Consider the following 12,632-nt stretch of genomic DNA (forward strand, 5'->3'; position numbering starts at 1 on the left):
CTAAGACCAAGTGTAGTGTGGGGGCTTCCCAGGTGCCTCAGTGGTAAAGAACCCACCTGCCAATGCAGGAGACACAAGAGATACAGGTTCCATCCCTGGGTTGGGAAGATCCTCTGAAGGAGGAAATGGCAACCCACTCTAGTACTGTTGCCTGAATAGTCCCATGGACTGTATTTATAGCCATTCTCCATCACTCACATTACCATCTGAGCTCAGGTAAACAAGCTCAGGGCTCCCACCTGATTCTTCATTATGGTGAGCTGTATATTTATTTCATTACATATCACAATGTAATAATGGTAGAAATGAAATGCACAATAAATGTAACATACAAGAATCATCCCCAAACCAGCCCCTTACTCCCACCCTGGTCTGAGGAAAAGTTGTCTTCTATGAAACTGATCCCTGGTGCCGAAAAGGTTGGGGATCGCTGCTATAGAGGGTAATCTACTTTCCTCAGAGTCTATTGATTCAAATGTTAATCTCATTGTGATGCTGGAAAAGACCTGAGAGTCCCTTGGACAGCAAGGATATCAAATCAGTCAATCTTAAAGGAAATCAACCCTGAATATTCACTGGGAGGACTGATGCTGAAGCTGAAGCTCCAATACTTTGGCCACCCGATGTGAAGAGCCTGGAAAGACCCTGGTGCTGGGAAAGACTGAAGCCAAGAGGAGAACGGGGCAACAGGATGAGATGGTTCAGTAGCATCACTGACTCAATGGACTTGAACCTGAGCAAACTCCAGGAGATAGTGAAGGACAGGGAAATCTGGTGTGCTACAGTCCATGGGGTCGAAAAGAGTTGGTCACGACTTAGCAACTGAACAACAACAACTCATCCAAAAAATACTTTCCTAGAATAATCTAGATAGGTGTTTGACCAAAACTGGGCACCACAGCCAGCCAAGTGGACATACATACAACATTAACTGTCACCAACTCACCACTTGCCAGCCTGTCACCACACACACTTCTTTACACCACGTTTATTCTCTGAAAAAGACAATATAGCAGGGCCATACTTCTACTTAACATGATGTAACTATCTCATGGAAGAACATGCATGTGTGCGTACTCAGTCCTGTCCTACTCTTTGCGACCCCATGGACTATAGCCCTCCAGACTCCTTGTCCATGGGATTTCCCAGGCAAGAGTACAGGAGCGGGTTGCTACTTCCTTCTCCAGGGGATCTATCTTCCCAAACCAGGGATCAAACCCACGTCTCCTCCATCTCCTGCATTAGTATGCAGATTCTTTACCACCAAGATACCTGGGAAGCCCCTGTGCTCCTCCATAACAGTCCCTAAAATCAACAGCTAAATGGACAGATGCACACACGTGAACACCTAACACTTAGGTGCTGGAATCACTTGGCGAAGCATGTGGGGATTTACATAAATAAGTGGGGAAAATACGTATTTAAAGGCCCACTGCTAACACCCTCTCTGTCTTTCTGACGCAGCCACATCTGCAGCTGCAAAGAGCAGATGACTGGTCACTGCTCTGGTGGCCACAGGTACCCCTCCGTGACCCACCTTTGCATTACAAATGTTTATCAGTGTTCTCATGCACTGTCTTTGGACATGTCCTAACATGAGTTGTTCAGATTGTTCCTGAGGAAGGTCAAACTTGGGAGTCCCTAGGAGAAAAGTGAGCTTACAGCCCAGATACCTGCACGCAACGTGGCGTGAACTGTCACAGGGGAACCTCTAAGCCTTCCCTTTCCATAAGCTTATTTCCATGCACCTGTTTACAAAGTGAATGACAGACCAGATGAATCGGTGGAGCTTATGATAAAGCTGGTCTGGTTTTATTTATTTACCAGGGAACTATTTAAATCGGGATATGGATTAGTAGTAAAATCCTATTAGCTTCATCTGCAGAGAGCAGAGTTAAGGACTGCCAAGGCAGTTAGAAAATTAGAGGGAAACTTTAGAAAGAAGAGAGAGTGGAAGTCCCAATATTTGCATATATTATCTACCCAAATCTTGGATGACTACTAAACAAAGCAAAAGGTCACAGGGTGACCAAGAGGGGGCTCCTGTGGGCAGCTAGGCAGTGACCAGGTGGGTCTGCAGGCATCTCAGTGGATGCCAGAATGGAGGGCGACAGATAACTGAGGACCCAGAGTGCTGGTGCCACCACTCACAGAAACCTTGAAACAGCAGACTACCCTGAACTGGCAAAAATAACCTCAGCTGCTGAGTAGAAGGATGCCCCAAAACAGAAGAAGGAGGAAAAAGAAGGAGGGAAAACACATGTTCTTTTCCACAGAGGAATACTAGTCTGGTGACACTGAAAAAATGCTATTGGTGTCTTCATTCTCCATCCACCAGGGACTGACCCCTGCTCTGGGATGTGCCTGAGGTCCTCAGCTTGCTATTGTCCCTCAGCTGTCATTCCTTCGCAGACCCCTCCTCCCCTAACCCAGAGCAGCGTGCTGGATGAATTCCAGTTTAGACTGGGTTCCTCAACCCAAATAGGACCCCTCCATCCCTTGGGGGTGTTATGCTCAGCCTGTCCTGCTGGGAGAGGAGCAGTGATGGTGGAATTGAGTCCCATGACCTGCTGTCTGCTTCCTATTTAGTTTGGAGGCTTCCAGCTGTAAGTGAGAATACTCTGACCCACACTGCCCGAGACAGCAAAGCCATCAAATAACTGATCCTCTCAGACAATGATGCAATCGGAGGTGGGGAGATTGCAAATGCAGTAGATTAGGGACAAATCTCTACTTTTCTGTTTTTCTTTTTAACAGTAGAAGAAGCACACAACTTTATTCATTTTTACATGCACAGGAGTTCACAGGAAAAAAAAGTGAATCTCAAAGAAATGGCTAGACTCAGGGGCTTACGTATCCTTTTAACAAATAAAGAGGGGTTGGGCTTAAAGGGTCGATGAATTACAGGGAAGTGGCTAGGAAATATACGGGGTTACTAATGGAAAATAGGGACTTTTTTCTTTGGTTTTTATTCTACCTTCCTTTATGAATCGGTTTTATCCTGAAGAAAATGCCGAAGTGTCGCCACGAATCAAGGTGTCACCTCCAGATAGGGTCAAGAATTAAAAGATGTGTGTCTCTTGCAGAGTCTACTATGAAGACTAGGGAAATCTTTTCAGAATGATTATCACACATCGCTTCTACATTTCATTGACCAAAATTGGTCACACGCCCATCCTTAAGCCAATCATCCTCAAAGGGAATAGGCTGCCAATGGTTGGTTCAGACTAGAGTTCACATCCACTGGTTCAGACAGGTTAGGATTTACCTGCTGGGGCAGGTGACCTAGCTGCTGTGTTTGCTCTGAGTCAAACACGAGACTTAACCAAACATTTCTACTGTCACTTAGTGTAAGCAGGGATATCATTAAACAAGTGCCACAAACTGGTGGTTTAAACAACAGAAATCTATTTTGCTACAGTTTTGGAGCCAGAAGTCTGAAACCAAGGTGTGGGCAGGGCAGTGTTCTCTCTGAAGGACTGAGGGGAGAATCCTTCCTGCCTCTTCTGGCTTCCCTTGGCCGAGGAAGCCCAAGTCCCATGTCTGTCTTCACATGGCTGATTCCCTCCATGTCTGTGTCCAAATTTCCCCTTTTTGTATGACACCAGTCCTATTGAACTGAGGTCCACAGGACTCCAGTAATACCTCCTTTTACACATTTTATCTATAAAAATCCTATTTCCAAACAAGGTTATAAATGGGGGTGCTGGGGTTAGGACATCAATCTATGACCTCTAGGAGGACACAACTTAGCACTTTATAGAGAGGAGGGGAACTGAAATTGAGGCTGGCAACAAATCAAGTGCTCTAGTAGCCTTCCCATCTCGCAGATCCCTTCTTAACACCAAGAACCTTCAGCTGATGGGACTCCAGGCTCAGTGAAGATGTGAAATGAAAACATTCAGCTGCCCTCCCTGGCAGGACCCAGCACCCAACATCTGCAATACAGCCACCTGGGGGGTCCCAGGCCCCTCCACTTCTCCATGCTTCCTTTTCCAGGCTCTGCTCCATCCTCTGCTTCTGACACAGACATCATGAAAGCTGCAGGGACTTTTGTCAACTGGACTTCAGATGTGAAAGGCAAGGGCTATGAGCATGCACATACGTGTACTGTGTTTGTGTCGGATACCGTGGAGGGGGCCTGGTGGGCCCCACAGTTAGGAAAGTGTGTAAACTGGGTGATTTTGAATCAGGACACCTCCTAGTCTGTGGGAGGCACTGATCCATCTTGGGGGGTGTAATTTAGGGATGCTGATGATGACACCAGTAGTCACAGCCTCAGCTCAACAAGAGCTGCCCTCACCTGCACCAACCACGTGTCTGGCTGAACGCTTACATGTGATGGCTCACGTCAGCCTCACTGCAACCACAGAGAGAGGTGTGTGCACTGTCTCGAGAGGGTGAGTCACCTGCACAGGGCACTGGGCTGGACCAGACGGAAGCCAGGCAGTGTGGGTCTGAAACCTGACTGCTGATCGCAGGGTGTGTATATATGCCTTTGATCCATTTATGTCTCACCTGCCCCAAGGCTGCACTAAAAATGTGGATGTGATCTTTCATTTGATAAAGAAATATCAAATCCTAGTTTTCAGTAATACCTAGTTTGCCACTGGTTCATGGTTGTTTATTCCTCTTCCACCTGTGTGACCCTATCGTTGTGGGCTTGTAGCTTCCAGCCCGATGTTATGAGATATTTGCCTGAAAAGTACAACACAGAGTCTTCATTTTAGGCCATCTGGGCCTTGATTTTCCAGAAAAGTCATGCTGACCTTTTTTGCATCACGAATCCCTTTGGGGATATCATGAAGGCTACATGTTCCGCCCCCCAGATAAACACATACATTTTTACATATGGTTTCAAGGGACTGCATAAGCCCATGGCATCATTCACAGTCCTCCAGGGCCCAGGAATCAAGGTTCAGAAGGTCTGATTTAGAAGCTCTCTGAATTAAAATAATAGAGGGAAAGTAGCATTAGACTAAGACACACATAAGCTATCTTGACAGTTTAAGGAACACAAAATTTTAAATAGTCCCTTGGACAGTGAGATTAAACCAGTCAACTCTAAAGGAAATCAACTCTGAATATTCATTGGAAGAACTGATGCTGAAGCTCCAATCCTTTGGCCACCTGATGCAAAGAGCCAACTCAATGGAAAAGACCCTGATGCTGGGAAAGATTGAAGGCAGGAGGAGAAGGGGGTGACAGAGGATGAGATGGTTGGACAGAATCATCAACAGGAATTTGAGCATGGTCCAGAAGATGGTGAAGGACAGGAAGCCTGGGGTGCTGCAGTTCATGGGTTCACAAAGAGTCAGACATGACTGATCGACTGAGCAACAAAAGCAGAGTATTCAAATGTGAGTCTTCTACTGCTGTGAGCACCAAACAAAGAGAAAACACAAGCCTGCATCTCTTATGCTTGGAGTACAGAGTGGCCTTTCAGAGTGACCAGGGGAGCCTGGGAGCATACTGTGGGATGGCCTCAGGCCATCATGACCTCCCTGGGGGTCAGCCTGGGGTAATGCTCCTTCCTCCCCCCAGAACATCACAGGGCAAGCCTGCAGGTGTTCGTGGGTGAACCTGTGGGTCCTGAGGTGGTGCATGAGTGCAGGAAGTTGCCGGGGTTGAATGGACTGTCCAAGGGTGGATATGAACAGATTCTATTTGGGGCGGTGGTGTAGAGTGATGAGATGTAGTATTCCACCCCAACACCCACTCTGGCAATAACAGGACAAGAGGTAGCCTGAGGTCAAATCATGTTACAATCCAGAAACAGCCAGGACCTGGGGACTGACTGGAGTTGGTGCATGCACAATCACGCGTCCCTACATTCTGGGAACATGGAGATCAAATGGCATGGGACCCAGGGACCTGCTCAGAGCCGGGGCCTGAGGACGAAGACTAGACTGGAACTTACGGGTGGACTCTGGGAGCCAGAGGCAGGGGAGGGCGGATTCCACGAGTAACAGACTCTCCAGGGAAGCGCCTGCTCCTGTTTGATAAGGGATGCTCTATTGCACAGCATGTGGGCATCAGAAGGGACCTGTGAGAGTGGTGGACGAAAGAAGAGCTGCCTGGCATCGTGGGCTAGAGATCCACATGGAAAGCAGTGTTCTCAGACTGGCCAGGGCAGAAACCTGGGACAGTGGAGGATGCAGTTTTGGCACCTGAGAAGATAGCTCTTCCACTTGAAAGATTCCACAGCCTCAGGAATTGTTTTCTTAGCACAAAGACCACATTCCCCAGATCCCAAGTGGTCCCTGATGTGGGGGTGAGAGAGACTTCTGCAGCCCCTGATGGGCCTGGGGTGAGGGGTGTAGCATGGTCACCAGAGACCAAATTTGATTCAAAGTCCAGCCTAGTTTCCCTGTCTTTTTTGCCAAAAGTCCTGAACATTATCTGGTGTTTTGGGTCCCTATCCCTGGGATGATCTTTCATAAATGATAAATCAACATTGACATGATAACGCTGAACAAGAAGTAGGAATACCAACAAAGCTGGAAGGATATGCACTGATTATTTTTCTATCTCTTGATGGCTTTCTATCTCATGACCTTTCATTCCAAACGTGGTTGCCCACTATCTTCCCTTCCCATGGCCTCTTTATGTCTGACTCCAAAATGGGAGATGGCAGGGAGGCACTCATAAAATTGCTTTATTATTAGAGTGGTGGGTTTTGAAATCATTGGAGAGGTGGGAAGAAAACTTCCCAGACAGGAAACCCAGTCTGCGCCAGGACTTGGTTCCCAGCATCCACTGAGTTCTCCTCCACACCAGGCTCTAGCAGTAGTGTTCGGATCTTTAAAGTATATGTAAAATCCAGCGCCAGCCTCCCTGGGCATCTGGAGCTCTCATCTGAGAAGCCACCTTAATTTCCTGACAAACTCGATCGGGTAGAAAGCCCTGTCCTGTTGCATTTAAAAATATTTGCAGACCAGTTTGTTTTTTCTTTAATGACTTATAGAAAAAAAAGAGAGTACTTAATATTTTTACTGAAGGCAGTGCAGTTTCTTTTGAAACATTAAAGAAATCGTGTCTGTTGCAAGCCTGGGTAGCATCAGATAAGAAGAGCCCAGAACCTCTCTGCTGCAGTGTCAGGTATAATCCCGCCATGGCTGCAGGGACGTACAGTCTGCTTGCTTGGCAGCTGGGTACCAAGTCTGACTGTGCCAGGCCAGAGTGGAGGTTCTCCGCTCCCACTGCCTCCTGTTTTCCTGGTAAAAGAGCTATCTACACACCATCTGGCAGGTCTCCCATGACCATGTGCCGAGCCTAAACCTGTCAGTGTTCACAGACTTAATAGTGTTGTTAAGCAAGTGCAAGCCATCCCTCTGTCAGCTGTTGTTTTTATTTAAATGGTATCACTGGAGCAACAGAGTCACTGTGTATCTTCTGTCTCTGTGCTTTTATATCTCTTCATGAAATTATGTTTTTACTTTTCAGAGTTTAAACATTATGCTTTTAGAGGGTTAAAGACGCCAGATGCCTGAAGTTGAAATTATGGACAAAGCTTGTTGTTCAGTCACTCAGTCATGCCTGACTCTTTGCGATCTCGTGGACTGCAGCGCGATAAGCTTCCGTGTCCTTTACTATCTCTTGGGGTTTGCTCAGACTCATGTCCATCGAGTTGGTGATGCCATCCAACCATCTCATTCTCTGTCATCCCCTTGTCCTCCTGACTTCGACCTTGTACAAAGCTACCCAAGGGTTATCAAGAACTGGTAAAATGAACTATTTTGTAAATGCATCTCTCTGCTAATAGTTTGTACGGTTTGAGAGACAGAAACTAAGATTGGTCAGCTCTAAGAACATTTGTCTTTGACGAACAAATACTCACTATGAATGTTTCTTCTAGTCCCCTGCACCTACCAGGTACAACAAATACAGTTACCTCTCACTTTGAGTCTTTTGATCTCTTACATCTGCTCTGTCTCCCTCCCATGCCTCCGTTTACCCTCAACAACTCTGTCTTTCGAACTGCATCCTTCAGGACTAAACTCTGGCACCCCGGGTGCTGTTCTGTAGTCACTGATTCTACAGGGGATGGGAACCTGTGTGTTCCAGGTGTCCCACCCTCTGTCCTGACAGGGGTGCCCTCTGCTGGACCAGAGCTGTCCACACCCAGGCCTGATGGTCCCAAGGAGGGAAAGCCCATTAAGAGTAAGTGGACATCTTTGTGGTCCCGTGTCTACTATAATACCAGCATCAAAGGTATAGAGAGAGATGTGGGGAAACCTTCAATTTCTGCATTTTCAAATTCTACCCATTTTTAAAGATTTTTCGCCTTGACACTTGCCTTAATCTCCTCAAAATGATGGTGCTGTCCTGCTAGGCATCTCTGTGCACCTTACTCTTTTCCTTGCACTATGATTAGTAGGCTCTACTCCTGCCTTGCTGTCTCCTTTCTCAAAACATAAATTCTTTCATTCATGAAGGCGAGGTCCATGGTTGACTGTATTTACCTCCTTCACAGGGTTCTATGTCTATTAGAGCCTAGATATGTATGAATGGGATAGAAAAAAAATTTTTTTTAAATATGTTATTCTTAACCACCTTGCTCGGGAGATGAGTGGTAATATTAATGAATGTGATTTTTGCAGGAAGATCCCCTAGAGAAGGAGATGGCAACCCACTCCAGTATTCTTGCCTGGGAAATCCCATGGACAGAGGAGTCTGGTGGGCTACAGTCTAAGGGGTTGAAAAGAGTACAACTTAGCAACTGAATGACCATCACCACCAGTGAAATGCCCCAGTCAAACATTTGTTAGATTGGTGTAACTCAGTGAACCGATGTTTTTAAAATGACCAATATAGTGTGTTACAGGCTTCCCTTGTGGCTCAGCTGGTAAAGATCTGCCTGTAATGCAGGAGACCTGGGTTCGATCCCTGGGTTGGGAAGATCCCCTGGAGAAGGGAATGGCTACCCACTCCAGTATTCTGGCCTGGAGAAATGTACTGTACTGTATAGTCCATGAACTGTACTGTACATGTACTGTATAGTCCATGGGGTCACAAAGAGCTGGACACAACTAAGCGACTTTCACTTTCATAGTGTGTTACAAAATTGTGATTGTGTAAAGTTTTTATTTAAGGGCAAGAAAGACCAATGGAATAGTGTAACCAAGTATGAAAATTCATTAATGTTATTTCAAATTCCACATGGTAACTATTTTCTTGAAAACCATGACTGGTTAAGTTTTGGTATAGAATCACTGAAGAATATCCACAATTATCTGAGAAAGCTACTGAAATATTCTTTCTTTTCTGACAATATGTCTGTACAAAGCTAAATTCTCTTTATTAATTCAACCAGAACAATATACTTTAACAGTCTAAATGTAGAAAGAGATATCAAAACTGAACAGTGTTCTATAAAACCATATTTTAAAAGCATTTGTAAAAATTTAAAACAATGCTCCTCTTCTCACTCATTGTTTTGGAAAATAGAATCATTTTTCATTAAAATATGCTATTTTTAGCATGCAAAATTTTTAAAAATATGTTAAAGCATTGAAAAATATATTCTTTTTGTTGGATCAATATTGGTCAATGTTGGCCCTCAAATCTTGAGTTTCTTTAATATTTCATCAATTTATTATTTTTAAAAATTAGCACTTCAACTTTGGATTTAAGTGATATGACTTTTTGTCCTCTAATTATTGCAAATCAGTTTCTCTAGAGTTTGAGATTTAGCAGTCAAAATTATGTATTGATATGTCCACAGTGTATTAATATTTCAAAGTAACCTTATTTCAGAACTATAATCTGTCCATGATACAAAAGTATAGCAATAGATATCTCGATATTTTCATTGTCATATTAGAAAAAATAGATTAACTGGAATAAATTCTTAGTAAAATAGATTGGATACTAGACTTTGTGTAGCTAGTCTTTAAGTCTCTGTCTGTCTCACACATAGCACTGAAATTCACTTTTAAGTCCAATCTCCTAATAAATAATATAGTAGAGATCCTTGAAAACCTATACACATCATAGTTAAAATAAACAAGAGAAGTCTGATTAAAGCTTGTGGTCAGGAAGAAATCTCAATCTATCCAGTAGAAAAGCATATAAATGAAGAAAGACATAAGCCATTCACTGTAAACTAGATGTACAACCATTTGCTAATGAACAATGCTCAGTAGAAGCTGGTCTACTTTACGTCCTTTCTTTGGTGGTTTAGCGACCAAAGTATAAAAATAATTTCACCCTTTCCTATAAGATCTGTGAGCAACATGGACCCTAAGTACAGTCCTACAGGCTTCATCTTCTTCTAGGGATGTATGTTGATAATGAGGTTTCCAGCTTCTTGATTTCACAGTGATCTTAAAGAAGGAAATCTATGGACAAGCTTGCAAATGACAAAAAGCATGAAGAGACCTCTGAAAAGAATACATCTGAGACCATGCACTAGGCTTTTCCATGATAAAATCAACAGGAGAGAGATCTGGATGCCAAAGGTAGCAACCCACTCATCTGCTGGACTTCTCAGAGCCTGGACCCATGGCCAGGGGAGCAGAGGGAGGGAAACCCAGGGCTTTCTGCCCTGGACACATATTCTGATGCACACTCTTCATATTCTGATGATCGCTGGACTTCTACTATCCTCTTCAACTGTATGTTTAAGACAGGAAAGCATCAACCCCCCAACTGCAACAAACCACATTTTGTTTTGTTTTTAAACAGTGTGAGTGGAGACCACTGAAAATGGAAGCCCCAGAGCCCTATTTAGGTAAAATGAAGAGCTCGTCTTCCTTACTTTTCACCGTGAGGTACATGGACTTGCTGACGTCCGCGCCCACATCGTTGCTGACCTTGCAGAGGTAGTAGCCACTGTCTTCTTCCACCACGTGCTTGATCAACAGAGATCCATTGCTGAGGACCTGAATTCGGCCATTCAGGGCAATCGGTTGGAACTGGGGAACCCCAGCACCTGGAATAAAATAAAATAAAAAGGAATGGTGATGCCAACAGGAGTAAATACAGCGAGACAATGAACTCAAGGTCATCAGACAGCAAAGGGGAAGTGACGGATGCTGAACACACATCCTAGAGGACAGGCACCTGACATGCCAAGATTTTTTTTCTTTCTTTTGATAATATAATTCTTGTTTAGGGAGAAACATGTTTATTTAAAATGCTAGCATTTCAAACGTTGAGATAAACAGTAAGAGACCTTACAGATAGTTTCCACATAAAAAGCCAGATTTGATGAGCCTTAACTGGTTGATAAATTATTCACAGAAATCACAGTAGAATGACTACAGAAGTAGACATCTTGTGTGTAACTAACTTAATTTGTTGTGTTCCCAGGGACTTAAAACAAATGTAAACAAGAGTGCTTCAGGGGGAGGACATTTGAAGACTTTCCATGATGCACACATCTGAGACTACAAGGAGAATACCAATATTGCAGACTTCCCTTCTAAGCGTGCTCTAGAAATACAATGTACTATTAATACCATGTAATGTTATTAAATAAATGTTAGATCATAAGACAGAGCACAATTAAAACACCTTAAAGTGCTTGTATTCAAGGAGATATAGCCCAGATGTCTATGCTATGATCATAAACGTGATCCATATAAAAGATCCATATGAAACTATTTTGAAAAATAAACTTAGAAATAATAAAACATAAGATAAGGGAGATTTCTGGGGAAACAGTAGTTGGATGAATAAGATGATACTGCTACGTTGCTTCTCCCCCTTCTGGGACTTAGGAGGGTATGGTCTAGGCCTTGAAAGGCTGATAGGGCTTCTCTATATTCTGATCTGAATTGGAAGATTTGGGGAGAATACCCAAAGGTGAATACAGCTCCATCTTTCTGAAGAAAGCCCAAAGCATGGGCCAAATATGTGCTCTAGAGAAGAGCTGCTGGTTTCTGTATCCCCAAAACCTATGTGGGACCTGAACAGGTGGGAAGTCACCCACTCATGTGGGAAACTTCAGACTTTGTATATGGGGAAATGAAACGAGAGGGGATACACTTCTTCCTGTAGTTTCCCTCGTAACTCACCATTTACTTATTGGTGTCCTTCAGGTCACAGTGGCAGAGACTACTGCTGTGTCTTCTCTTCCCTGTTTCAGCTCCACCAAACAGAGGAGCTGACTATGTATCTAAGGGAACCCTCCACAATGAATTTGAAAGGCAAGCGGCATCTCTAAAACAGGTGGGTTCTACCAAAAGAGAACTGCTAGAGAAGATACATGAATGAGTTCAGATTTAAAAAATAGAATTCCATTTCTGAAAAGGAAAGACAAAAGGATATCACTTCCATTTTAACCTCCAAAAGGAGACTGTTAATCTACAAAATCATGCATTTCTTGGAATGAATCACAGAGCAGAAGTCACAGGCAACTGGGTAAAGGTAGTCGCAAAGAATTTAAAATACCCCACGAGGAGCTATGGCATATGCAAACAATCTCATGATTGAGAGAGAGTGAGAGGACAAGATCTGGGACATACAAAAAGGAAGAAGCAAAGAACTGGAAATAAGTATAGCCCAATTCAGTTTCCACTCTTCTATGCATCAGAGTATTATAAGATAATAAAATGTTGTAAGATACAAAAAACAAAATATAAGCAAGCAAAAAGGACTAGAGAGGAGATCATCGACAGTCTCGA

The 12,632-nt window shown here is 43.8% G+C and overlaps 1 protein-coding gene across 2 annotated transcripts in view; it reads right to left on the reverse strand.

Moving 5' to 3' along the window:
• The window catches only part of DSCAM (DS cell adhesion molecule), a 337,475-nt gene that overhangs the window by 231,256 nt on the left and 93,587 nt on the right, over positions 1–12,632 (reverse strand). For both annotated transcript variants that reach the window (XM_088828353.1, XM_055420373.2), the window contains exon 7: positions 10,763–10,936. In XM_088828353.1, coding sequence (XP_088684479.1) covers positions 10,763–10,936 — 174 coding nt within the window. The remainder of the gene's footprint in view (positions 1–10,762; positions 10,937–12,632) is intronic.

The sequence above is a fragment of the Moschus berezovskii genome, chromosome 1 (genome assembly GCF_049115385.1).
Source record: "Moschus berezovskii isolate FMDL1 chromosome 1, NW_MosBer_1.0, whole genome shotgun sequence".
NCBI lineage: Eukaryota > Metazoa > Chordata > Mammalia > Artiodactyla > Moschidae > Moschus > Moschus berezovskii.